Genomic DNA, 27,945 nt, shown 5'->3' with positions numbered 1-27,945 from the left:
TTTAGATAAATGACAAAGACCATACACCGTGTCAGCCCCCTACAGCTGTGTCCATAGCCATAACAACAATGCCACACAATGTTGTCCTTAAATCCCATAAAGGCAAGAAACAATGCCAGAGAATGAAGCGATAACGTATTGGAGCTGCTGACAATCAGTCCTTAACATGTGTTATCCATTTGACTGCAGGTGTAAATCAGCATTTCAATGTCAACTTGCTAATTTAAGGCTGTATGGTCAAACACCCAGAAAAAGCACAAGTGCACTGTTAAAGTAGGTCAAAGTCACTGCAAGTCAGGGAACACAGAGGAAAAGTTCCCCATCAATAAACTCTTTTGGGCTATGAGATATATATTTCATGATAAAATAATACTAGATTAAGTTAAACATTTAATGGGAGCTCAGACTACAATGTCAGCACAACCAGTATTCCTCTGCTGCTCAGTTGACTTTGGTGGTGTAGGTGCTGCCAGTGTTTGTGGCTGAGGTACCAAGCTGTGTGGCTCTATAGGGTGACACGAATTAACACGTGAATTATCTCCAAAGGATACAAGTCACATTTCCTCTGCCTTCACTTAACTATGCCACCACATGGATGTAAATTAATTTTCCCCTTTAATTCCCACGTTCATAGAAATAGGGAAAATATCTGCTGCCATTTATAGTACTTAGAGTTCTCTGAAAATGGGGTACATGTAATTTTTCATTAGAAAAATAGAACAGAAATGAATATTCAAATAGAAACCAAAGAGCAAAAGAATTTTATTCATCCTCCTCTCCTATTACTAGGAAAGCAGTTAACTTAAGAACCTGATTAAGCACTCCATTGAGCCGTGTCAAATGGTTCTTCCTCTCATTTTTTGGCTGGACAACATTTTCCACCAACTCACTCATGGCAGCTGTTTAAGTACTATGGGGAAAAGAAGAAACATAATGGCATTTTAGTTGGTTAATGAAAGACTAGAACTGGCAAAGTATATAACTGCATTCAGAAATGTTGCATCTAAGGGAACTGTAGCCTTTCTAATGATAACCCAGCTGTGAGGCTTTTTTTTTCTCTGAGAAATTCAGAGCAAACAGTAGAAGCTTCTGCTTATTCTCATGGACCACTACACCTAAAAATTACGCACTAAACATTTTATGACAAACTGATCCCGTGTGATTTCTCATACATACACTGCAGTTAAACAGAAAGGTTGAATAATACGCGTGTGCAAAGAGAGCTGAGAGCTCTGCAAATTTGGTCACTGACAGTCTTGCCCACACCACTGCTCAGAGGAATCTCTTCTTCTACAGGGGGCCAGGTGGTATGTCGAAGATTAAATCAGATCTTGAGGCAGGATTAGCAGAGATGGCTAGGTGTGGAAGACCCTCCTTCTCACTCAGTGTCAGTCTGCCCTGGACTGACACTGCAGCAGACAAGCAGCTTGTGCAACACTGTGTGAGCTACAGCTGCTGGAGACATCAGGAAAATGGTGGCACCACTTTCTGCACTTACTAGCTGGTGCTTGGATTTAAATTAAGTTCATTTTTATGTAGGGAGCACACAGGGATAGTCTGAGGAAAAATGGAGACCCTGCCTTTAGGCCTTCTGCTGCCTTGCATCAGGCTGCCCTTGTCCCCTCTGCACAGACACGTTTAATGCAGTGATGGATTTATTTGGTTGGAGCTGTTGAATCCAAGGCACACTGCACGTGTCCTGGAGCACAGTGATGCTTAAGCAGATTTACTCAGGGGTTATGGAAAGGGCCTAGACAGAGCATGGCTGTGTCCCTTAACCATTGCTCTTTCTCATCCATTTTTTCAGGTCTCAGGGAGATGGAAAGCCAACCACAAGACAGAAGATGACAGCCACAGCACAAGACAGCTCAAAAGGAAGGACCATACACATTAACCTAGGTGTAGTTTCTTCCAAGTTTATTCATACAGGATGATGGTGAGAATTTTTGAAGATTTAGGCATGCTAGGTACATATTTTTTGCTTCATTCTCTTTTTAACCACTGAGAAAATCAGCACTGGTATGGAAAGAGGCAAGGGAAATGAGGAGATGGACAAACTACTGTACCAGCTGCTCTCATATCTATAAATCCCAAGCAGCAATCCTGCAGACTGTACCTTGTGAAGTAAATTTTCCATTTGGTACTCCAGATAAAACTATATCTGCTATATCTCCAGATAAAACTATTTTCACCAGCACTACATATGCACTGGTTCATACTTGCTCCCCTGTTGTTCTGATTTTTCAGCCTTCTGATATTTTTACATTTCTACTGGAGCTTTCTCATGCTTGTAAAATAAACAAAAACTGATGTTTGGTAAATAAGATATTCCTTCCAGGGGGAAGGACAAATTGATAGACTTCTGGGTTGGCCAGTACAGTCAGAGAGGTGTTAACCTCGTCCCCCAATCCCTGATCAAATTCCAAAGACTATATAAGTCAGAATTTCAAAATAAAGTTCCTTCTTTTTCTCCTTCTTAAATCAGATCCCACAGGAAGCAGGATCTGATTTAAACGCACTGTATACACAACCACATGAACTTTTTAAATGAAGGAAAACAATATTAAAATTTTAGTTTCCTTTCTCCCTTCCCCACTTCCCTTTCTCAGTTGACAGTCAACCAGCTGGTTAACTGCTCACGCTCTTCCCACATTTAACCAGTGCTCCCTGTGGGGCACTGTGCAGCCAAATGCTTCACCACCACTTTTTAATATTGAACCACAGCACACAGTGGCAGTGCAGTCCTATGGCTGCCAAACCTGTTCTGATGCTAAAACCAATCTTCAGCTTGAGGATTGAGTGTCCTTCTGGTGACACTCCCCAAAGGTAATCTAATCAATGTAAATGGACTGAGTTAGTGATCACATGGGCCAGGTTTTGGGTTGTGTTTACCTGCACAGAGCTCAGAGAATACAAAGTTAAATGCTGCTCTCAAACAAGCTTCAGTTTATTTTTGTTATTTGCATTTCAGCATAATCTAAAATAACAGATGGTTTGAGTAACACAGCAGTAACAGGAGCCACTAGAACAACCCTCCCAGATTTCACACACTTGCCCAACCACCACTGGGCACTCGCAATTACAGTGTTACCCCAGTTCCCCACAGAAATACCAGTACAGAGTAATTTAGTGAGATAATACATGAAAAACCCCATGTAGCTCTTCAGCTGTGAATGAAACTACCACTGCCCAGGAGCCAGGATGTGACACCCTGTCACATCATCACTATTTGAAAGACAGCATTCTGGGGCAACTTGGGCTCACTTGATTTCTCTTCAGAAAATCTCTACTAGTAACTAATAATTGCTAGTGGAGACTGATGTCTGTGAGAGAAATTTTCACGTGTAGCTGATGTCCATGGGAGAGATTTCACAATCAGTTTATTCCAGTTGAAGACCTTGATGCAGCCAAAGAGGTGTGGAAAACAGAAATGTCCCTTCTTACAGCACCATCTGCTTATGTTAGGTTAGCTATTACATAAACCCCTTTGTCACATCTGTAAAATATGGGTGTCAAAGGGAGTATGAGGTTTATTTTATAAACCACCAGGAACTGCAGGTTATGTGGTATATGAAGTTAAGTGTGAGGTTCTGTCAGTTGAAAATGCAGCCTGCCAACAACTGCCCTACTGGCATAAAAGGCAGATAAAAAGTGTGCTGGAAGAAGTTATCCCACCTCCCTAAGCAGCCCATCAAAGTGCTCTGCTGCAGTGATGAAATCATACACTGCTCAGTTCCCCAGAGAGTATTTTCCTCCCAAACACAGCATGACTGCCATGAATTAGGCTCCTGGACAAAAATATCGTCTCTTCATGAATCTGTACTGCTACCACAGACTGGAAAAAGACAGGAGTGGAAAGACAAAACAGGCCAAAAGTTTATATAGAACCATAGAATGGTTTGGGCTGGAAGGGACCTTAAAGATCTAGTTCTAAGCTCTCTACCATGGGCAGGAACACCTTCCACTAGACTGAGTTCAGAGCCTCATCCAGCCTGACTTTGAACAACAGGGTTGGACAAAAGGTTTTGACAAAAAGTTTTTTTTTTCCAAACATGTCAGCTTTGCACAATATAATAAAGTGAATCCCTTGCTATTAACAACATCAGCCTTCATGACAGAGGTGCTTGTGGGCATTTTCAGCAGAGGGGAAGGTTCAGAAGGACATGGAAATGACATATGTATCACACAGTGGCAGTGCAGTCCTCTGGCTGCCAAACCTGTTCTGATGCTAAAAACCAGTATCCGTCCACCTGTTTTAACAGCACTGAAAGGGATCTAGTGTCAATATCCAGTACACATCTGTCCTCAGATTCTAGGACAGTGCTAGTTTGATCAGACAAACAGACAAATGCAAAGGTGTAAGCATAGAGCCTTCAACACTCCAGCAGGGTGACTGAAAAATGCTCCCTCCTCAGCAGAAAGATGCACACCAGAAGCCACGGGGTTTTCTCATTTGCCTTGTGCTGTGGTAGCAGCATGAATCAGATGCTGAAAGAGTCCCACAGGAAGCAGGATCTGATTTAAACGAACTGCATACACAACCACATGAACTTTTTAAATAAAGGAAAATAATATTAAAATCTAAGTTTCCTTTCTCCCTTCCCCACTTCCCTTTCTCAGTTGACAGTCAACCAGCTGGTTAACTGCTCGGAAGGTGCACACTTCCCACATTTAACCAGTGCTCCCCGTGGGGCACTGTGCAGCCAAATGCTTCACCACCACTTTTTAATATTGAACCACAGCACACAGCCACTTCCTCAAGCTGGTGGCTGTGCTCTGAGGGGCAGCACCTGCAGGAGCTCAGCAGAAGCAACTTATTCACAGCAAAGCAAGATACAGCTGAGAGCTTTCTTCCATAGAACACAGCAGAATAAGGGAGAGGTTGCCTCCAGAGAGACAGAATGACCATGATGGATGTCTTGCTGTTATATGGTTCCTGTAGAGACTGTGACTATGCTTTATTCTGGTTTTGCTCCTCTGATGAACACCTCATATTGAGCATAAAAGTAAAGATAAATAAATGACAATTACAGAGATTATAAGAGGAAAGAGAAATATATGAAAATATATGTCAGAATTTTAACCCAACCCAAATTTTCAAGCAGCTTTTCCAAACAGCTATGAAGGGTGTAGAGTTTTCTTAACCAAACAATGAAGAGGCACTCCAGTTCAAAAGCCATCTTAGCAAAACTAGGTGGAAAAAAGATGATAAAGCAGAAAAGAATACAGTAAGCTGACATTTTCTGCAGGGGACTTCCTTTCCCCTAATTAAAAATGACCTTCATTATTTCTTAACTAACATGACTTATTAAAACAAAATGATGGATAATTTAAATAGAAGCATAGTTTGCAAAATGGTTTGAAATATCCCTTAGAACACTTTTCCACCTTTGACCACCTCTAAAGCACAAAAAAGCCTTCAGTAATGCAAGAAATCTGCTCCAACGCCACTGACTACTGAGCAAGAAAGAAACCACAGTCAAGTCCTCACTTCAAAGCACTGTTTAGTTAAAGATGAATTACATGACCTTTTGGCAGTGTACAATGGAACAGAAGTCAAAGGTACCCAAATTTTTCCATGCTCTAAACAAGTTCAGTCCCGTATCTATGAGAAACTACCTCTGTGTTAGAATAGACCACACTTTCCAGAACAACGTGTTTAAGCTAATAAAGTTTCATGGAAGCCTCAAAGAGAGCAGATAAGTCTTCTTCTGTTTGGGGACGTGGTGATAGTTTAGTCACTCTCTCCTGCAAGATGAAAGAAAAACTGGATTATAAATGGATACCAATAAAATCAATCAAACAGTAGGTGAACTATATGTCTCTGTACTAACATTCTTCACAGACAATAACAAGATTTTGCAAAATAAGTAACCAAGTAATTAAAGTTGAAGCATCATCAACTGTACAGTACTTTCAAGAATATACACACTAAAATTCCCTGTAATTTAATACACAAAAGCAAGATCAGAATGCTGTTCAGTTTCAGAGTCAAGCACAGCAAACACAGGCCTTCTCCATTGCAGATATCAGTACACTGGAGGACATTATACTGAGAATACAGTCTATTTTAAAATTAATTTGCCAGCACTGAACTAGGAGATAGAGTTTAAGGGACCAAGACTTTGAAAATACTACTTCTCTCAAGGCCCAGGAGCTACTGTAAATGGGGGGAACAGACAGCACTTGTAAGTCAGACTCTGAAAAAGAGACACAGCAAGGGACAGTATGAAAATGCTTAACAACAGTCCCACATCTCAGAGTCAGAATACAAAGGAGTTGTGGTTGGTCTTCATTTGGACAGTGATTCAACAGAATGTTCAGGTGCTAAAGCCCCACTGACTGAAATGAAACTCAGGGATGTGCTTTAGTGCTCTGACAAAATAACCACAAAGGCAGGGGCAGCAATTCAGAAAAGCCCTGTGCTACTGAGGACGAGGAGCTGCATTAGTGTAGGTACCCAGTTACTGCAGAAACAATCAGCTGAAAGGGCCTAACATCAGTGTACTCATACTGGTTATGATTAGAACTTTCACATTTTCAACAACCTATGATTATAACATTATTGAAATACTGGGATAGTTAGAGATGTCTGCAAAGACAGAGTCTAGGCCTACACTAGGAACACGTTATCTTTAGATGAGGTGTGTTTTGGCAAGAGAGAGTTTCTTCTGCTGCAACCTGTTTCAACATCTCCCTTGTGGAAGATGCTGCCACAAGCTTTAAAGTTCCTCCCTTTTTTCACATAAGAGGCAGTGGGTATCATTTGCTGAGGTCCTTGCATAGTGCCCTGCCTGGGCAGGAGGCTCAGCAGAGCCCCCCAGGAGCAGAGCACACCCCAGGGTGATGCCCCAGCACCAGGCTGCAGCTGCTGCCTTTCCCCCAGCCCGTGGGATGCGGCTTGTGGGCAGGCTGGCTGTGGTTACACGGCAAGGGAGGCCACCACACTGCAGCATCAACGTGCAACAGAGCTCTAGCATGGTGAGAAGTCAGCTATGAGGTATTCACAGCTCATAATCATGGTTAGCATGGCTTGTGAAGAGCCTGAAAAGTGCAGCTCTGTGTGTATAATTTTACCTACAGAAGAAGCTTTACTGGTGCCTAAGCAGCAATCAAATGGTACCTCTTTCCCCATTCCTGACACCAGTGCTGCTACTCAGAGATCCAGCCAAAGAGGAGACTAAGATTCTTCTATGTAGTTTTGAAACCAAATGGAAAATTCAAATAGCACTAGGGCAATAGCGTGTTGGTTTTTTTTCAGCCTCATAATATGCAAAATATAACAACACAGTGCTCAAGTATTCATAAATTCATCATATTAGGACCATATGGGCCAATGCCAGTTTGGCAGCTCTGTGCACTGAGATGTCCAGAGTTATCTGTAAAATCACACCGGGTGACAGCCTGACAGACTGCAGCATTTCCCAGCTCTATCGACAGAAGGCTGCAAATGGGTGCTCCTCCCCCGTGCCTCGACACAGAGGCACCATCCCTACCTCTGCACAAGCTTGCTGGTATGTGCTGGTGCCCAGACAGCAAGGCCCTGGCTCCCTCAGGCTGACTCAGTGCATTCTGGTGTCGTGCCAAACCAAGCAGCTCTGGACTCATCACTGGCTCAGCCCCATGGCAGCTGCCCCTGGGATGTCAGCAGAGGGTGGGTGGACAGGCCCTTCCACAATCTCTTATTTTTGGTACCCCCATCTCCTCTCCAACACCTCCACCAACCCATCTTGAATTTTGAGACAGCATCCTCTTTGCTAGAATAACTGCTGTCTGTAAATAAGATCAATTTCAACAGACTTACTTAGGAAGGGAAATAAAATTCTGTTTTAACTTCAAGCATGGATGTCTGTCCCAACAGAATTCCCACCCCAAATCCCAACAGTCAGATTACATTTTTCCCTGCAGCCTGCACTTCAGGGCATGGAATATACTTGGCAAACTTTTTGGTTTTGCAGTGGTATCACCATTGCACTACATTGCTTTCCTGATGTGAATGGCCCATTGCTGTGTTACAAAGCAAACCTACTGCAAGTTGAAAAGAAAAATAATATTACCAAAAATTAACTGTATGGATTAACCCGTGGTTACTAACAGATTGTTAAGGAACACTGATACATTTGCATCATGTTACACTCGTACAAAAAAATAAGGGCTGAGAAACAATTAGGTCATCTCATTTTACAGAGTACAATTAATCATCAATGCCATAAGAGGACAGAAGAACCCTTTAACATCTTTTGGTGAAGAATCCTCCCCCAGCTATGCAAAACTTTCTTTCAATGACTGTTTTAAAGAAACATGTTTATCAAAACAAACCCTCCAAATGCCCCATAACAGTGTACATGCTTAATCTACTTAATGGGTGCTCAGAGACTTTAGTTTTCTTCCTGGCTTGCCACTGTTCTGTTGTGTGTGCACCTTTGTTGTCACTTTCTCAGGTATAAAATAGGAATATTAATATTTACTGTTAATGTAACTGTTAATGTAACTGTTCTAAGGTGCTCTGAGATTTATGTGTGAGAAGAACTATACAGGATCTGCTATAAAAAGTGAATAACCTTTTTGCTTAAAAAAATTTCACTTTCTCCATAGTATATATTTCCCTTGCAACTTGGTGGAAACACATACTAGGTCCATAACATATGAATCAAACTGTCTTCTTACAAGGAAGACTCTGGATTTTGCTTTAGGAGTGGTGTTTTGCTTTTTGCAGTGTCTTTGTGGGCACTGAAACAATAACGGGTATTACAAGTTTAATCTATATCATCCCAGGGGACCTTATTTCAAATTCTGATGGGGGTCAATGGAACAAAAAAGCCATCTGTGAAGAAAAATGCAGCTTCTCAATATGGAAAGTTTAATGCAAAGTGAATTTGGTGATTCTTACCAGATAGCACTTGGTATTAAGGGTTTACCTATAGACCACCTGCACACACAATTAAGAGAGGTAGTTATGGAAAAGCAGTATGTACTACAAAGATCACAGGCCTATGAAAAATATCCTCTTTTAAAAAACTGTAACATTAAAAAAACCCCAAAACTAAACACTTAGCCCTTTTTCCTGAATCCATGTGAAAACTGCAGCATACACTCCATCCCACTGAAAAGAAAAACCTAAGCTGTGGAGTGAAACAAAATATATTTGACTATCCATAATTTTCTCCATTTAAATAGTTTTCATGTAGGAATAGAAATAAAACTTGCTGGAAAAGAAGCACTTCTGTTTTTGCCAAAATCTGTTCTATTTTATTAGACAAGAAAAACTGTTTTGCTCTCTGTCTTACCTGAGGCAGGGTGCCTTTGACTACTGCAGGGATGTCTGCTTTGGAATAACCAATTGCAGCTAAGCCATCATCAACATTCAGATCAAATAGGAATTTCCGGAGTGTGTCTGCCAAAATAAGCCCTGCATCTTTGATTCTGGCAGTGCGGATGTCAGCTCCTAAAATAAGACATAATGCCTTGACTGTAGGGTGGAGAGAGCAGAGGAAGCCTGTCCTGGACTTAATTTAATCATAATATCAGCTGAATACATATCCATACATAACAGCCAGAGCCCTAAAAGCAGCATGAAGTAAAAAGAGGAATCAGTCCTCATTTTAGAGTGGGAATAGTTAGTGAAAGGTGAAATAAAACAAGATCAGAAGCAGAGTTAACTGCTGCCAAAAAGACTAACTGCCACATGAGGTTAACTTCCTTTCCCTCTGTGCTTAGAGGGAGAAGCACTTTTCAGTCTGACTAACTGCTGGGAGGAAAGAAGCTAACGCATGGACGTCAGTGGTATTTATTTGTATGGACAGTGTGCCAAATGCTACCTTCATTTTAAGGCCTTGAGTTTGCTGACATCTAGAGGACTGTTCTGTTCAATTACACATTCACAGAGGACTTTAGCATGTAGGCTGAAAAAGGCAAGACACAGCTGGGCAGTGTTCAGTGGGTTGAGTAAATTCTAAATTTATTGCTTTGAATATGTGCTGACTTGTGTAGGGTACTGTAGAACTGAACAGGAGGATCTGCTCTCTTTGAAACATCTACTGAACAGTAATGAAAACACCAACATAAAATGAAAGATTACAAATATTTCTTACAGAATAGCTTGTGTTCCCTTCTTCAATGAATGTTCAGGACTTACTTAAAAGTAATAATAGAAGTATGTTCAGACAGGAGACCCAAGTTCCTCCACATGATAGTTTTCAAAGTAACCCGACCTAAATGGGTTCTCTATGTAACCTCAGTGATGTTACACCTGAACTATGTTAGGTCCAAGTGCCATACTGAGAGATGAGTAAGAGCAATACATAGCTACAGGGAAAATATCTTCTGTGATCCTCACGCAGCTCAGTGTAACATTCAAAGGAACTTAAGTGAACAGGAGACCTACAAGCTCACTTGAAGAGCTCAGATATTCAGACTGGCAGTAATGCAACAAATAATGTCTGGGAAAAACTGACAAATAAGATATGACAGAGTCTTTTATGAAGTCTTGTGCTATTGGGGCTGTGTCATGAAGTCTGAGTTTATACTGGGTTTTCCTGTGGAGGGTAACTAGGACATAAACCCATTTTCTTCAGATAGTAAAGTAAAAGGGAAAGGGAGAAGGATAAAATATGACGGTACAGGTGATTGGCAGCTTTAAAATATTGCTATAGTTCTGGTAATTTCCTTCTACTCAACCTAAAAGATACATCAGTCTTTGACTGCACTTAGAAAATCTCTGGCCACATGTACACCTATTTCAACTGTTTAAGAATCCACCCAGGGAGGTATTGAGCTTTTTCTGGCTGTACCCAAATTCACAGCTGTACATACACACAACATAACTATTTAGTAATCTGCTTCAGGTCATAAAATACTTTCTTAGTCATTGCATTTGGCAGTATGACAGATTTGAATCAGCTACTGTAGTCAGTTGGACTCTAGAGTGGACTCAGAAGTAAACATCCAGATGGGAATTAATAAATTCAATTCCATGTGACATGTTTTTAGCAGAATACCTTTCCTACAAGGCACACAATGACGTAGTTAAAATTTCTACTGAGAAAATTAACAGAATTTTTAGAGACAGAATTCATGGCAGAAGTTAATACCACAAAACCTAAAGGAACTCCTTTTCAGTCACTTGTTTTAAAATCAAGAGCCAGAGCTGAAATTTTTGGATATGCTGTCCTGGCCAGTTATCCAGACACATTTTCTTCATCTAATTCTAGTCGTCTGTTATTGCTATAGGAACACAGATATTTATTAGCTTAGTATATGACTCCAGCTAGGTTTGTGTTTTGGTTTTGACCATAGGCAAGACAACATACTTTAGAGAAAGCCTGAACAACCTCACAGACAGTTTATGAAATAAACAGAACTTTCACACAATGTAGTTTTTCTGACCACGTTGTTTTACACCCTCTATAAAATACTGTGATATTTTCATTGTCTATATAAAAGTCCCATTCTTTCTTGAGGTCCCCAATGCTTTGAGATTACTTACACAAGCAAGTCATACACGTGACTGGACTGCTGTGACTTGCATACAGAAGGCTGACCATACAAGGGACTGAACACAAATTTTCCAAATACCAGGAGAGTTGGCCTAACCACTCTTCTTCCACTCCCTGCACTGCTGTGCATGTGGCTGTGACTGCTCCTTAGCCAGCATGGGTATTAGCAGCAGTGTAGCCATGACATAAAACCTAGTGCAGGCAAAAACTCTGACCTTAGACACAAATAAATTATCTCAGTGCAGAGCCATGCTGTCACAGCTAGACTGCTAACAGCTCTGAGATTACATCACTGGAAGCTGGTTTATTACACACAGTCATGCCAGAGGTATAATAAAGAGCTATCCCTTCTCTTAGGACACTCTTTGGTGATGCACACATAAAAAGGCACTGTATCAGAAAATAGCCTTTAAATGCTCTGTCAGCTTGCAGCATTCACTTTTATTCTGCTAGAAAGCAGAAAAGGCCATTTTGTTCATTAATCTCTTCTTAGCCATTACATATGTGTCCACAGAAGAGCTACTCCAGGAAATGCTTTCCCTTGACATCAGCCACTGAGAAATTCCAACACCTAAAAACAAGCTTAAGCCTACAACAGAAAGACCAAAACCCACAGCTGTGTGTCATGGAAAAAGAACAGGAGTGATTCAGAATATCACTGTTGTAATTCACTGCCACAGCAGGGAATTTGTTAGGCAAAATCCTTCCTTTTAGGTAACAAATGCCCCTGAGTACTTGTTCACTTTACAGTAACTACTCTTCATAAAGCACCAAGAGTTATGTCAATCACAGCTACTCTTGTTTGATTTCCAACAAACCTCCAGTTAATTTCAGCTGTCCACTTTTCTGGCCAAGAATCAGATTTCTCTAGTTTTCTCCTCAAATCATATAATTCAATATAAAATTCAGCATTATTCTATCTAATTTGCATTACAATTCCAGAATCTTGTTTTTTAAACTTCAACCCCTCCGAATAACCAATGACAATTGCTTGCACACAATTTTTTTCAATCACAAAATGTCATTTTGGAAAGAATTCCATTTGTTCTCTAGAACTGTACCCACAGAGGCTCCGACCTAGAATCTCTGCAGCTTCTAAATGCCGCTCAGGATGAATCTGTGCTGTGAAAGCAAACACTGCTGGGGATGTCAGCACCACAGAAAGGCCATGTGGCTGGGGAAAAAGAAAAGAGAAAAAGAATAAAACACATCAACAGGACATTTTAACTTCAATGGATTTTAATGCTCATTAATGACAGATAACAGATATTTGAAATGCATTCTAAAAACCCCAAAATAAACAAGTTTTACCACTAAAGAGTGATCCACATTATAATCCTTTGGTTTATAACTTTTCACCAAACCAGAAATAGGGTAAGACATTCCATGGCTGAAACAGAGAGCAGAGAGAGAGTGGTTAGGACAGCTCTTCTGGTATTTGGAAAATTTGTGTTCAGTCCCTTCTGTGGTCAGTTTCCAGTATGTAAGTCTCTTCAGTACAGATACTCAGAAGGTACTGACAGGTATGGTGAGGATATTAGGTACAGACAACCCTCATCCCTCCGCACCTCAGGGACCTAGCTGTAAAACACAGTACCTCCTTACTTTGTGAGTGTGAAGTTATATTGCTTCACTGACTGGACTGAAAGATGTTCAGTTCCTGAAGTAATGCAGTATGCCAAAAATATCATAGTCTGCATACCTACGTGTTCACACTGTCTGAGAAAAATAAACTTTAATTTTAAGATACTAAAAGAGTAGACTTGCTCAAAGAAAAGGAATGAAAGGAAGGTCTCTGAAGAGAATGACTGCTAATAACTTCAGCACACAATTCATTTTTAGGCTTTGCTTCTTTGAGATTTTCATCCAAATGAAACTATATTGCCTTGCAATATTAATTACAGCTCATTTCAGACTGCTGATTGCCTATCCCACAGACAAACTGACAGATAATTGCATCAGTTCAGGAAAAACTCAAGATTCCATCATTGTTGTCTCACTGCAGAACAGCTGGTATGAAATCTAACATTTTAAATGTCATTAATATTTTCACTCTTGTTTTTACTACCAAGGAAGGTAAAGAAGGCTGTGTTTTGTAATTTTCACATGATTGGTTTTGAGTATCACAACCCAGAATACACAATCCTTATACACATAAATGACAAGAGCCCATTGGTTTGTCACAACACACAGGTCCTTCAGCACCACAGGCCTGGATATAATCACTTACTCTACACTCAGCAACAAGGGCAGCAACATCTTCAACAATCTGAAACAAACACTGGCTGTAAGTTTGCCTCAGGCAGGGTTACTATTTCTCTGTACTCACCAGAGATGAACACCAGCATTGCCAAAGCCAATTCCAGCAAAAGCACTTGCCAGGTGCATGTTGGCTCTTGCTTCACGGTCTTCAGGGTTTCTGATGGCTCTGTGCACCACGGAGGCAAATGGTACCAATGAATTCACAAACAGAATGGTGTTTCAGGAGAGAAAAGGGACAGAGGGCTTCTTTACAGAGATACACAAAAAATCTAAAAGATAAGCTGATATAAAAATGGTGGAAATGGAATCAAGCCATGCTTTGGTAAAAGAACAATCCTGCATCTGGATCACTTAGGTAGATCATACGGGTTCAGTGAAGGGCAAACTTCCTTCCACTTTTCCAAAAACACCACAAGCAAATGGAGTGAATTTAACCATATTCAATTCTACTTAGAATCTTTGGTAATTCTACATATGGCTCCAGGATCACTCCAGCTTTCTCACCATCTCATTAGGCAGTGCTCTAGACTGCACCACCTGTGTGGGAAGAAGACAGGATTCCCTGCCATCCTATGCCTCAGGATCCTTGTGTGGTTTGACAGTAAGGAGAAATCCTCTCATGAATAGATTCCAAAGGAACAAAACCCAACTATTTTGATGCACTAGGTACTGTAAAAAGTTTGTTTACAAAACAATTCCACATTGATCTTTAATAGAAGTGCACAGGTTTGCAAAAGCTTTAAAGAGGCTAAAACTTTATTGACAGGGATCAAAACCAACTCCCAGCTAAGTCAGTACCTATTCTAAACTGAAGGTCTCCTAAGAATGAGCAGGTTTGCAATAAATGCCTAATTTTGCACTTTCTTTAGTGCATGTCATTACCCTCTTGTTGGATGTGCAAGTATCTTAATTTACACTGAAGGCCACAGAAATAACATCAGCAGTATTTTATTCAGTTTGCTACATACTCCCCTTATACTGTCACAGAAATGAGATTCTTGGAAAAAAGATGTAAATGTTGCTCCCACATTACCTGAACAGCTTGAAATACCTTTAGCTGAGGACTTGATTCACAGAGGCATTAAAAAGCTACCTCCTCAAGACAAACTACTAACCCCAATTTTACTTTAAATTTTACTTGAAAAATATTTTGCTTTATTTAAGAAAAATCCCGGGTAGAAAACAAAAGCTTACCGTCGCAGCTTGCCTCATTCTAGCCCAAAATCTACATTCTTGCAAGCACCCCTTTTAGGGGGCTGGCAGCTGAGCACCCTGCAGGGGGGATGGCAGGTAAATGTGTTACCTTTTCAGATACTTAGCAACAATCCTTAGAGCGTGCAGAGCCCAGACATCACTGATGGGGTTGCTGCCTTGGTAGGCTGGGCGGTCGATGGGGTTGGAAGGGCAGGGACTGCGCTGGTTGTAAGGGAGAGCAGTGTACGATTCCAGGGCATGGCTAACAGGAAGATTAAGAAGTTAATTATTTTAGGGGAAGAGCTCCATTTTACTGCCCTGCTGTGCTTTGAATGCAGGTTATTATTTATTTCTGGTGCCCAAGAGTTGCTGAAACAAGAAATACAGTCTCACGGACAGCTGGAAGAATGCTGGGCCAGCACCTCCAGAGCATTGCCTCTCCAACAAACACACAGAAGACAATCTAAACACAGTCCCTTTCTACCAGCTCACACCATGCTAAAATTAGCCTGGTTGGACGCGCCAGCACCTGTAGTGTTTTCCACTGAAGAGGGCTGTACATGTGCAATGAGTGCATTTCCTTTCTGTAGGACACCATAAGAGGCTTTAGCACTGGAGACTTCATATGGTACTTTTCTTTTAGAAGTACTGAAAAAATTATGGGTATGATATTTAAGCTAAGTGGAACTGCCAATAGTCTCATCTCCCAGATACTCGTGAATCTGACCACATAAAGAAGAGGCACTGTTTACATGGCTCCATTAAGATGAACAAAACTACAGACAAGCTATTTTCATTGATGAACAAATGCCTTTTTTCCATGACAGACATTGCAGGCCAGGGCCCTTCATCATGCTTGAGAAGTCACAGTTTCATCACATATCTATTACTTTAATATACATAGCACCCAAAAGCAAAGTAAGCTCTGGCTCTCCAAACGAAAATGTCAATGCATTTTGCGCCGATAAGCTGTTGGTTTAAGATGAACAAAATTTTTTGCCAAGTGAAAAGCAAACTGTGAGATTGGTTCCAAAGATAACCATAGCTGGGTGAAGACCTGCTAGTATCTTGCAAGCTTTTATAAATTTTTATTGACATATGTTGGCTTTTGTTAGAAAATTATTGTTCTCTATTCCCTGCCATGTCTGTGATTCCTGACAAAAGCTATTACAACTACATGATCCCTTAAAAAGGGACACTTGGACACTCTTCCTGACAACAGTAATTCTGGAAGCAAACAGTTTCTCCAGTGCACTGTAAAAACATTTTTGCAAATGCAGGATTTGTTTCTGTACATTCTGAGGGAGGCAGTGAAACTAAGGAAGAGGAAAGTCTGACAGAGCTCACCTTAACAAGAACAGGAAACAGAGAAAAAAAGATTGTCCTCTTGTGCTCTCAAAATACATTTTTTTCTACAATCATCATAGTAAAAAACCCAAAATTTAAATAAGTTCAAGTAGCAGCCTATGCAGAAAACTCACCATAGCACATCAAAGCCACTGTTGGCCACTATTCGTTCAGGCATAGACAGTGTGTGTAAAGGATCAATGATGCCTAATGTTGGCTTAATGGCTCTTGAAGCAATACCTGCAACGTGTAAAGGGAGCAAAATCAGTTAAAGATGTTTTGCAACAAAATAGGACAAGATAAGCTTAATGTTCAAAACATGACAATGAGGAGGGAAAAAATATTTGAAACGAGAAACATGAAAGCAAAGAGAGAGAAGAGAGGGTGGAGAGTATTTATAACGTAAGACTGATGAGATGAAGTCTCTCTAAAAGAGTTATATGATTTGAGACCTTTTCCTGAAGTGGGTTATACCAGACAATGTTCTCTCTCTGTTTGCAACACTCCCCAAGCAGCCTTGCAAAATGTCTGTGGCATCTGCAGTATTCTTAGATTTGTATCTTCTGTGGACAGTCAAAGGGCAAAACTGGTTTGTATCTCCAATCAATTGCTATTCCAGTTGCTGTCTTCAACATCTGTAACAACCAGATGTTCTTGTATTTTGGTAAAGGGTGCAAAGATGTAGCTTTGAGACAGACAGACAGACTGACTACGTATAGACTAGAAAACTCTTGAGCTACTGTCAAACCATCACAGCACACCCATCTGGGTCCCAAGTTCTGCAGGCTGTGTGGCATATAAAATCCACATGTTTAGAAGCAAAACCTTAAAACGGTTATGAAGCTCAAGATGACGTTTTAGCCTTAATCTTTATTTGCCAGGGATGAAAAGGCCAAAGGAAGACAGCGTCCCTCACTCGCACAGCATCCCAGGCCTGAGGTTTCCAAACTCAGGAAAAGGAACATTTGGTTGCAATTACACAACAAAGACAGACAAATCTTAAAAGTAGAAAGAAAAATACAGAGGAAATAAGGAACAGTTGGTTGACCCTGAATATAAGTAGAAATTTCCTTTGCAATTAACATTTTCTGCCATTTAAGGACTTGAAAGATTTTAGTTTCCTGTTTTGCCTTCAAACTATAATCCACTGTATTACATAGGTATTTCATTATGTTAATATGCTATAAATTTAATTCAAGGAGGAAACTTTTAAGCTTTTAAAATTTGCCTGTGGCAGTTGAATCAAACAAAATGACACCTGAAATGACATGCAGTATCCTTTCCTTTCAAGGCAAGGAAATAACAAAGACATTGGAAAAGCCACTGTCTTGAATAACACACAAAAAAATCCCACAAGAAAACCCACAAAATAAACCCAAAACAAAGCACCAAAACCTCACCAGTTTTAACTTTTAGTTCTTTGAAGTCAAAAATGGCAACACCGGTGGTTTCACTTCCAGTGCCAGATGTCGTAGGAACTTAAAAGGAAGAATGGTGATAACAACACATAATAAGAAATATATAATACTGCAAAATAAATAATAAAACCACAACAGTAACACCAGCCAAAATACACAACCCAGGAAATCTTGTAGGTATCCCTGATCCAAAGCCAACAGGTCAAAGGGAAACTGCTACTTTGATCTCTTTCCTCAGTAAAGGAGTCTAACTGAGCTAAACAAGACAAAGTAATGATAAAAACCTCTGATTTTACCCCCACTGAATTAAATAGCAAAAATGACTGCTGAATAAAACTAGAGGAGAAATAAGCCCAAAGGAAGCTGAAACAGTCCCAGTAAACTGATTTCAGTAGAAATATCATAGAGTGTAGAATGACTCACTTCCCTCTTGCCCCAAGTCCCCACACACCCTCCTCATGCTTTACCTGCAATAAGTGGCTTGAGGGGCACAGTGACAGGCTTCCCTTTCCCGATGGGAGCATTGACATAATCCAGGAATTCTGATGAAGGGCTGGCTGCATACAGGTTGGCAGCTTTACAGGTGTCTATTACAGACCCACCTCCAACAGCGACATAGGCATCAAACCCTCCCTTTCTAGCAAATTGAATGGCATCTATGAAACTTAGAGCACAAGAAAGGTTTTCCAATTAGTCAGGATAAAAGCAGTACACAGGGAAACTAACTATTAAGCCCAGAAAGCAGGCCACAAGGAGGTGTTTAAAAAGCCAAATGGAATCCTCTAAAGGCCTAGGCACTACTTGGAGAAGTGCACAGTCAGAAGTAAATTGTACCTTTGGTCTGTTGGCTCCACACGGACATTATCATACATTTGAAAGTTTATACCATATTTTGCCAAGGAATTCAATACTGCATTTACAGGAGGGAGTTTGGACAGGTTTTTATCTGTCATCAAACAAACTCTTCTAGCACCAAGATTCTTCAGGTCCTACAATAACAAATCAAAAAACCAAACAACTGGTATAAAATCATACATTTCATCATTTAAACACAAATCCAAATCAACTGAACCATTTGATAATAATAAAACTTTGACTTAAAAAATAGTTGGTTATTGTAAAAATTTTAAAACCGTATCAGCTGAAGAAAAAGAGCATTAACCACACATGTAGAATACAGAAAGCAGAATAAAGTTTAAAGCTGCCAAAATTATATAGCTGAAGTATTATGATAGAAGAAAACTAAAGTTGTTGAACCACTTTAAACAATAGTAAAATATAAAACATTTTAAAAAATATTTTTCCTCAGTTCCTGTGGGAATAAAAAAGGCCTTTTCACAGGTTGTCTCCACTAACTGTCTATCAAAGCACAGCATTAAAATCTTGAAAATGTACTACTGAATATTAATTTATTGATGAAAAATCAAAATGAGGTGGCAAAAGGAAGAAAAATAATGCTACATCCTAACCTTTGCTAAGTTAATTGTCACATTAACTATACAATATGTATAAATTATTCTAGTGCTGTTTAAAGACAGGTTCTGCCTAATTTCATTTACTCAGGTGAACCATCTCACACTGCTGAAACAAAAAACTCTACACTTACACATGGTAAGCTGAGAGCTGAATGAATATCTAGCTAATTTAATAGAAAGTCTCTGATTCATTTTAATGAGTGCTAGAAAGATGAAAGCGATCTTGAGAAAATCCTGATGAGTCACCAGGATTCAAAACTTCCTGAATTAAATTTCCTGTCAGAGAAAAACATTGTTGTGTACTTCTGGCAAATTATCAATGACCCAATTATCCCTTGAGCTGCATTTCATATACCACTGCAGCAGTGATGCACCATGCTTCTGTTCTTTAACCAAGCTTTTTACACTGATACATAGGACCAGACCATATACAAGCTTTCCTTTATTAAGTGGATTGACAGCACTGGCAGCCCTTTAGAAAATAACTTTTCACCAGTGATGGACTTACACCATGGCAGCTTACCATGCCAATCTCTTTTGTAACTCCTTCTCCATATCGGATGTTTGAAATGGCCATCTATAAAGAAAAAACAACAATATTTCTTTTTCTCGACAAAAATGAAGAAGTATTGTTCATATGACTTTAAAATGAAATATATTTTATTATTAAATCTACCTCAAATGCATAGTCTGTATTCCCCAGTGTGGGTCGTTCAGGGACTGGAATGGAAATAAAACAGTAAAATTAGGGAACAACAAGTTATTTCCATCTCTTTCTCAGCTCTAGAGTTGGTAGATACCCTTGCTTTTAGAATCACTAATATATTTCCACAGGTCATCTCAGCTTGTCTGGATAACAGTTACCCATTTCATCCCTTGCTGTTTACGAGATTAAATGATCCAATAGTTGATCCGGCTCATATAATTCAACAAAACAAGTGGGTTTTTCCAAGTTCTTTCAAGAATTAAGTATTTATTTTAAAAACTGGACCAATTAGCAAGAAGGTTGCATCAGAGTTTGTTTGCAGTCTACAAAGGTCAGAACAGCACATAAAAGGTAGAACTGAGTATGTGTAGGGCACTCAGTCACTACATACAAACTGAGAGGTGCTTGTAGGGGCTACAAGACAACCTTCAGAACAACATTTAAGACAAATTCATGAGACATTGTCTTTGTGCACCTGGACAGAGAACAACTTGTGTATGCATGGTAGCAATACTAACAGGTGTTTACACTTTTTACTTCTGCCTAGTCCTGAACTTGCAGGTGAAACTGAATTATTTGCTAGAAAATTACAGCATGTACTTCTAATAATAAATGAGAATCAGTGTGTTACTATTAACTTTAATTAGAAGTTATTTATAAGGGCAGTATTTCAGTCATAGCTTCTCTCTGCCGTGCCATTTTTGTATGAATTATCACAAAACTCAATTTCTGGCATATTCTGATTTTGCCACAGAGTGAAGTAAACTACATCAACTGGAATTGCCCATTCTTCTCCAAGAAAATATCAAGCAAAGCATTCTGCTCTTCCTGCTGAAGTCATGCCTTACGTCTGCTATATTAATTGAAAATTTTCAAATTGGATTCCGATCCAATGAGTGAAGCCATGATAATGAGTCTTACAGACACGCTGGGGTGCACTGAAGCACTGACCCACAACAGTAACAGATAGATGTCCTAAAACCCATTATGTACTTTCTATTCAAGCACAGACCAGCTGCTATCAGTTCTTTCATTGCCACCTCTTGCCAGGCTGTACATGTTTGACCTCTCCTGGAGCTGGAGTCTGCTGTACTTTCAGTCATTAATTTGACAGGCTAAGGACATGTCCAAACCATTTACTCTCTTGCTTTCTGATAGTACAATAGATGCGATGCTGTTACATTTTTGAACCAAATGTAACTTTCAGGGCAAATTTTACTGAATTTAAAAATTGCACTATTTCCTTGAACACGGCCAAGAAACACAAAGAATTTTTTTTCCCCCAGCTATAGTCACTGTTCAATCAATTCCCACTATTTAGAGATTTACTGAACTGATATCATCTTGCTACACTATAGACTCTACTGCTGCCTAAAATTTTCAGAGAGGGTTCTTAACTCAGGCTTCAGTTTAGCAAGAGCTTAGTTTGAATTGACTGAGTAAGTCATCAAGCAGACAAGTAAAAGAATGAAATCCTATTTCTCAGCTGCACTATTGTCTTGCTGTATGATGGTCTTGGGCAAAACAAGTATCTGAACATGTATATAAATAGCTTTTCCATATGTAAAATGACAATGCCAATTTTTAAAGACATGTTCTAAGCATGTGAAATCATGCTACTTAGAGTTACACATTGCTGAAATTATGGCCCAAAACACTCATTTTTAGTGGATCTGGTGACTTACTAACTATGTGGAGGCTGACAGATAGTTACTCTCCTAGCCTGCCTACAGTCCATGCAAACAGAAACTCCTCCCTGGGTGACTTGGGTTACTCAGCACAGCTCCCCTGCTCACAGAGCACAATCCTGCCCTGAGTGACCTGGGTTCTTGGGACTGACTGTATAAAAACCCTATCGAGATTTTATTCCCCAGGCCAACACACACCTTTGGAAAAGCTACTTTTTATCCATACCGCTTCCTATTTATTTTCTGATGTAACACGTATGTATCCAAAAGCAGATTTAAAGTTGAGAGGGTTCAGGCGAGGACAGCCAGAGCAAAGTTCAGATCAAGGGGCCCCAGGGTATGGAGAGGGAGGGGACAGGAGCCAGTAACCGTGGTTAATGTGGGAACAGTGACTCTCTCCAACAATAACCACCACCATTGTACAGCTGCAAAATAACAGGCTGTTTACCTTCTCCTTTAGATTGTTCTTTCCCACCTGTTCCCTGCACCCTCTGCCCAGGCTACACGGACACATAGAGCCCTCTGCAGGGCCATGGTCTCCTACAGAATTATTTTATAGACACAAAGCCTTACCTTGGGAATAAGTGTGGCCATGGCTCGGGCACCGACAACTAGTCAAAACGTTAAGAGAAAAAAAAAAAAAAAAAAAAAAAGGGTATGGTTAAAAAGGGGAAAACTAAAGGTTTATGTCCTAAAAGTCTCCTGTAACACCCATTCCAAGGGCCTGCAGGCGAGCCCGGCGGTGCAGCGGGAGCGGGGAGGGGAGGGGGTGGATTCGCAGGGGAGGAGCGGCTGCTGCTCTTCCCTTTCCAGCCGCGGGAAGGAACCGGGAGGGACCCCAGGAGGGAGCCCGGGAGGGACCCCCGCAGGGCCCCCCGCACTCACGCCGCCCGCTCCAGCTGCCGCAGCAGGCGGGACACCCGCGCCCGCCCCGCCGCCATCGCCCGGATCTGGGATGGGGCCCGGGATGGGGCAGCGCCTCCTCCCGGGACACCGCGCACACGGGTCACCTAAACAGAGACACTAAAATCTAATTAGGACTGAGCGCGTGCTGGGTATTTGTCACGGAAAAATATTGAACGTAATGGAATTGCAAAGTGAAAATAATAAACCCCCCCCCCCCCCCATGGTCCTGAAATTAAGTGAAATACTTTTCGGTTGTGACCGGTGACAGGACAAGGAGGAATGGTCATAAACTAAAACTCAAGAAGCTGCACTTCAGCATGAAGAATTTCTTCACACGGAGCACTGGAGCAGTCTGCCGGAGAGTCTCCCTCTCTGGACACATCCAAAACCTACCTGGACATGTTCCTGTGTCACCTGCTCTAGGTGACCCTGCTTTGGGAGTACAACTCTGTACTGCTATGAAATCACGGTAAATTATGGTGCAGGATGGATCAAAATTTTATAACCATATTTTTAAGCTGTAAGCTATGCTTGCTTAGCTGCCAGCAGAGTAGTATACCAGTATTAAGCAAAGGAAACTTTGGATTCTGACAAAAAACTATCATTTTTCTACTGTAATGGATAGAAGTGTTTTGTATACTCTTTGTTTTACTAGATGACCTTTAAGGTGTCTTCCAACCCATACCATTCAATGATTCTATGAGCAGATCAGATGAGCCTAAAATTCACGATTTTGCCAGGTGCTGAGCTAGGGAAAGCAGGTTAGTGCCCTGCTCAAGCCCTCACATGAAGCTGCAAAACCTTTATCCACTTGTGAGAGCCAGAAAGCGGCAACAGCACAGGAGCACCTGCACCTCTGCTCAGGTAACCACCTTGCTTCTGGGGATAAACACACTTCACAGGATTTTGGTGGAGAAAATTGACCAGCAGCCTTGTGAACAGCACAGAATTCTCATCAGGTGTGTGTATATGTTTGGGAAAAGAGCTCTTCTCTCCAGCTGAGCACATACAGGACGTGCCCTATGGAAATGCCTGGAACATCAGAGGTCTGGAGTGTCTCTCTGTAACAACCTTTTCCACCTGTCCACCTGCCCCTGCTTTGCCTTGATACTTACACTTAAGTAAGGGTTGATAACAGAGGGTTGTGCCCCAAGACCATTGCAGCCATTGTCAAGCCCAGAGCAGCCTGCAGTGCTGCAGATGGCTCAGCACACGGGCAAGAAGCATTAGGGAGGCAAAGAACACACCTTTTACAAGGCCCATAGGTTGGGCACTGGTCAGTCTATCAGTGCCATCCAAGCTCCAAGGTGTACAAACCCTTCTGCCCTAAGCAACTCCCCTACACAAAGGTCTTGCTTTCTGATGTTTTTTACTGAAGCTGCCATCCTAACTGAAGTGCTACAGAATGAGACAAGAGAACTGCAAAAGTCACATAGCTTTTTCAAGAACTCACTTGCAGTTAGGCATTATAATATCACTAACCACTCTAAAATCTCAAAGTTTGAAAACCTAATTTAGCTGAAATTACTGAAACTTGTTTTACTAACTTTCTAACCAGGGTACAGCATCTTCCCTGTTGCTAAGCCACACATTGAGACAGCAGATTTTTATTTTTTTTTCCTATTTCAAGTGTACATGTGACACTACAAAGTTCAAAAGGATAATGGGAAGAAGTCTGAGAAAATTTCTACTACCTGCTCTCAAACTGCTAGGTAAACACTGCAAGATTATTTCTATAAAATGATGGAGTACTGTTACAACAGGGAGAAAATTAAGTTTTAACTTGTACAATACGAATATTTATCTGCTGAACTCAATGGCTGGTCAGCAACTTTGACTCCCTTTTTTCATCAACAAAACGCTCTAGGATATCTGTACAATTTCTTAGGCCCTGCAATAAATCTTACAGTGAGTTTCCATGTTCCCTTTGTAAGGAATACCATAGAGGTGAGCGGCAGCAGTTGACTCATAGAGCAAGAGCTCCACCGTCAGGCCACTCGCCCAAGGCACAGAGCAGCAGCCACACCACATCCTTTAACTGGACCTGTGGCTTCTGGTCCATCAAAACTCCAGGTCATGTCTGCCGTCCATCCCCAGTCCCAGCTATCTGAAAACGGGACAGCTTTGCTCAGATTTTGTCCTGGCAGAAATGCTGCAGGGCCAACGGTGAACAGCATTATCTGTGAAACAAGTCACTGAATCCCCCAGCCTGGGGGGAACCGGCGCTCCTGACCCTCTTCACAAGAGGATGGAGAACACAGCCCTCCTTGTCTACCAGCTAAGAGCCAAACGCAGGATGTTTTAGAAAGGCCAGAACGCATTTATTGACAGATACGTGTGTGAACAGCGCACGGGGCAGGAGGCTGGCAGCGACAGTCCCTTCCCACTCCTCGGCGGGCATCCCCAGCCCGCGCTGCACACTGTCCCTCCTCAGGCCTTCTTCCTCCTGGCCCCGGCGGCGGCCCCGCCCGCGGGTTTCTGCCGCTGTCCCTGTCCCTGCCGCCGGGCCCCGCTCCTCTTGCCGCTGCGCCCAGGCCTCTGCTGCCGGCGGCCGCGCTTGCCCCTCTTGCCCTGCTTTTTGCCCTTGTTGGCGGCGGCCGCCTCGGCCTCCTCCTGCCGCAGCTGCTTGTTGACGGCGCGGGTGATGTCGAGCACGGGCCTCTTGCTGCCCATGTCCCGCAGCAGCTCCAGCTGCCGGCTGCGCTCGCCCGCCAGGTCTCCCAGCAGGGGCTGGAAGCGGCGCTTCTTGCCGGCGCCGCGGGCGGGCGGCTCGGCCGGCTCCTTGGGCAGGCGGGGCTGGAAGCGGCCCAGCGAGGCGGTGGAGACGCGGGCCACCCGCGCCACCCGGCGCAGCTCGTCGCGGTCCTGGTGTCCGGTGGGGTGCAGGGGCGCGGCGGGCGCGGCGCTGCGGGCGCGGTGGGCCCGGGCCAGGTTGCGCAGGCGGTTCAGCTCGTTGCGCGCCACCCGTTCCCGCTTCTCCCGCCGCAGCCGGGCGAACTGATCCTCCTCGGGGTCGGCGCCCGCCGGCACCTCCGCCAGCCAGGCGCGGGACGGGTCTCCGCCCGCCCGCCGGTATCCCCAGCGCCGCCGCCACTCCTTGGCCTGCTCGTCCCACACCAGCGAGGCTTTCCTCTTGCGGCGGATGCCCTTCAGCCGCGCGAACTGCTCCCAGCGCGTCGGCGGCCGCGGCCTGGGCGGCGGCTTCTCCCGCGGCAGGGGGAACTTGGGCTCGGGCAGCTGCGCCACCAGCGGGCCCCCGGCGCCGCCGGCGCGCTCGGCCGGCAGCTCCCAGAGCTGGGACACTAGCAGCTGCGTGTTGTCGCGGGCCAGCGCCCGCAGCAGCGCTTCCCGCCGCGGGCCCGCCCCGCGCAGCGCCGCCGCCGCCGGGGGGTTGCGGTCCAGCGCCAGCAAATTGCCCAGGTCGTACTCCAGCTCCAGCTCCTTTTCCACCGCGATGCTCCGCCGCTTCTCCGCCTCCCGCTCCTCGGCGGCCGCCAACACGGCCTCCACCCGCGCGGCCGCCATGGCAGCGGCTCCACGTGCGAGCGGCGCCGCCGCTGCCCCGGGACGGCGGGAAAGCTCCGCCGGGTCGGGTCAGCGCGCCGGAAACGCCGTGCCCGGAAACGCCGTGCCCGTGGGGCGGGACGGGCGCAATGCCCGCCGGGAGATGTAGTCCCGGCCCGCCGGACCGCCAGGGGGAGCCGTGGCTCCCTGCAGACGCACCCGGGGCCGCCGCTGTGGTGTCACCGCGCCTCAGCTCCTCTGCAGGGAACCGCCCTGGCTTATTGGCAGGTGCTTTCAGCCACAGAATCGCAGAATCGGTTATGCTGGAAAAGCCTTCTGAGGTCATCAAAGTCCGAACTGTGACCAAACATCACCGTGTCACCCAGACTAGGGCACTAGACTTTCATTAGAAACCTTTAGGGACAGTGACTCCACCACCTCCCTGGGCAGCCCACCTCAGTGTTTAATCACCCTTTCTGTGAAGACATTCTTTCCAATACTCAAGCTGAACCTCCCCTGGTGGGGTGTAAGATTATATCCTCTTGTCCTGTCACTATAGTTGCCTGTCAGAAGAGCCCAACACCCCCTGCCACAACCTCCTTTCACTAGTTGTAGAGAGGGATAAAATCACCCCTGAGCCTCTTCTTCTCAAGGCAAAACTACCCCGGCTCCCTTGGCCCCTCCTCATGGGACTTCACCCTCTGGGCCCTTGACCATGATACTGATGATCCCCAATGATACTGATGAAATCCCAGTGACTCCCAGGCTGGGGTTGTGTGGGGTGGCCCCAAACCTGCCTCCTGCTCCCACCATGAGTGGTGCTGAGAGGGAAGATATGTAGGAAGAGTCAGCACATGAGGGGAGGCAAATGCCAAAAGGAGAGAGCAAAAAATCTGCAAAAGCAGATTCCCTTGCCTTAGTCTGCGCTAGGGACATGCCATGGCACCCAAACACTGAGACTGTGAAACAGGAACATACTTTTCCCATTTTTTAAGGTTATTTGTGTGTGTGTGTGTGTGTGTGGTTTGTTTTTTGTTTGTGTTTTGGTGATTTTTTTTTTAAGCATATGATTCTTTCTGATGCTGCTTGCTATAGAACAGTCCCACTAAGTGCTCCTTGCAGGATCAAAATTCAAGTGCTGTATTGCAGCTCCACCGAGACTGACACAGGTGTTGTGGGTCAATCTCCCCGCAGAGGAGGGAGGGGAGGAACAGCGTTTTGGCAGCAGTATCATCTGGCAGATGTCTCAGCAGAGACATCTGAGGTTTATTGGGGTGATGTGGTGTGCTCCTAAAGGTCAGCTGGGTCAAAGATACCTCCATGCTATTTTTAAACAAATGGGCTACAGGAGAATCCTTTTTTAGCTGCACAGTGATTTGGCTTGTGTGGCCATGATATTTTGAGCTGATCCCTGGTGCCCTAAAAACAAGCTCATGATGATAGCACTTAGCTGTAGTGGAGGGAAATGATGGGTGTTTTTATACAAGGTACCGTTCTCTTCTAAGTTATTATCCCATCTTTGACTTTACATTAGTTTGGGAATGATGGAAGTGATTCTGAGTGTAATGCCACAGCAGTATTGTTGAAATGAAAAGAAATGCTGTGTTTGTAAGGTGAGGACAAATAGCTGATTCTCAAATTCTAATGGCTAGAATAACACAGCTTACCCACAATCTAACCAGGATTTTTTTTCCCCCCAATCAGCCGTTTTGAGCATGATTTGTATACTATGGAGCAACAGAATCCCTATGTATTTAAATCCAAGCTGGTTAGCATGGACTATTTTATTGTTTACCACAAGATGGCATTGGATAGTATTTTGTAGCCTGTCTTAGGCAGTTTATACTTTCACCTGGAATTGCAGATAAAATTAATTTTAAAGACAGTTATTTGAAGAGGTGCATAGGCGTTATCTAGGTTTAGGCATAAATTTAAACTTTTGAACTGCAA

The 27,945-nt window shown here is 43.0% G+C and overlaps 2 protein-coding genes across 3 annotated transcripts; both read right to left on the bottom strand.

The window, feature by feature from the left end:
- Positions 1-732: 732 nt before the first annotated feature.
- ADHFE1 (alcohol dehydrogenase iron containing 1) lies at positions 733-22,564 on the bottom strand. Of its 2 annotated transcripts, XM_083866688.1 has the most exons (15): positions 22,471-22,564; positions 22,159-22,196; positions 19,868-19,911; positions 19,715-19,768; positions 18,551-18,705; positions 18,184-18,380; positions 17,699-17,776; positions 16,433-16,538; positions 15,061-15,213; positions 13,825-13,923; positions 12,807-12,885; positions 12,573-12,669; positions 9,288-9,445; positions 5,620-5,748; positions 733-910 (listed from the first exon to the last, which is right to left on the bottom strand). In XM_083866688.1, exons 1-14 carry the CDS (start codon positions 22,524-22,526, stop codon positions 5,665-5,667), a joined length of 1,398 nt encoding a protein of 465 aa, XP_083722814.1. In that variant the 5' UTR covers positions 22,527-22,564; the 3' UTR covers positions 733-910; positions 5,620-5,664. The 2 variants fall into 2 exon arrangements, with proteins under 2 accessions (XP_083722814.1, XP_083722813.1); XM_083866687.1 differs by lacking the exon at positions 733-910 and having other exon boundaries at positions 5,488-5,748; positions 22,471-22,563.
- A 1,553-nt stretch (positions 22,565-24,117) lies between these two features.
- Positions 24,118-26,059, bottom strand: RRS1 (ribosome biogenesis regulator 1 homolog). Its single transcript, XM_083873816.1, has one exon. It carries the CDS (start codon positions 26,014-26,016, stop codon positions 24,922-24,924), a length of 1,095 nt encoding a protein of 364 aa, XP_083729942.1. The 5' UTR covers positions 26,017-26,059; the 3' UTR covers positions 24,118-24,921.
- Positions 26,060-27,945: the final 1,886 nt, after the last annotated feature.

Source organism: Zosterops lateralis (genome assembly GCF_965231275.1).
Source record: "Zosterops lateralis genome assembly, chromosome: 1".
NCBI classification, from domain to species: Eukaryota; Metazoa; Chordata; class Aves; order Passeriformes; family Zosteropidae; genus Zosterops; species Zosterops lateralis.
Note: the sequence above shows the minus strand (reverse complement) of the source record. Positions and strands in the feature narration are given on the sequence as shown.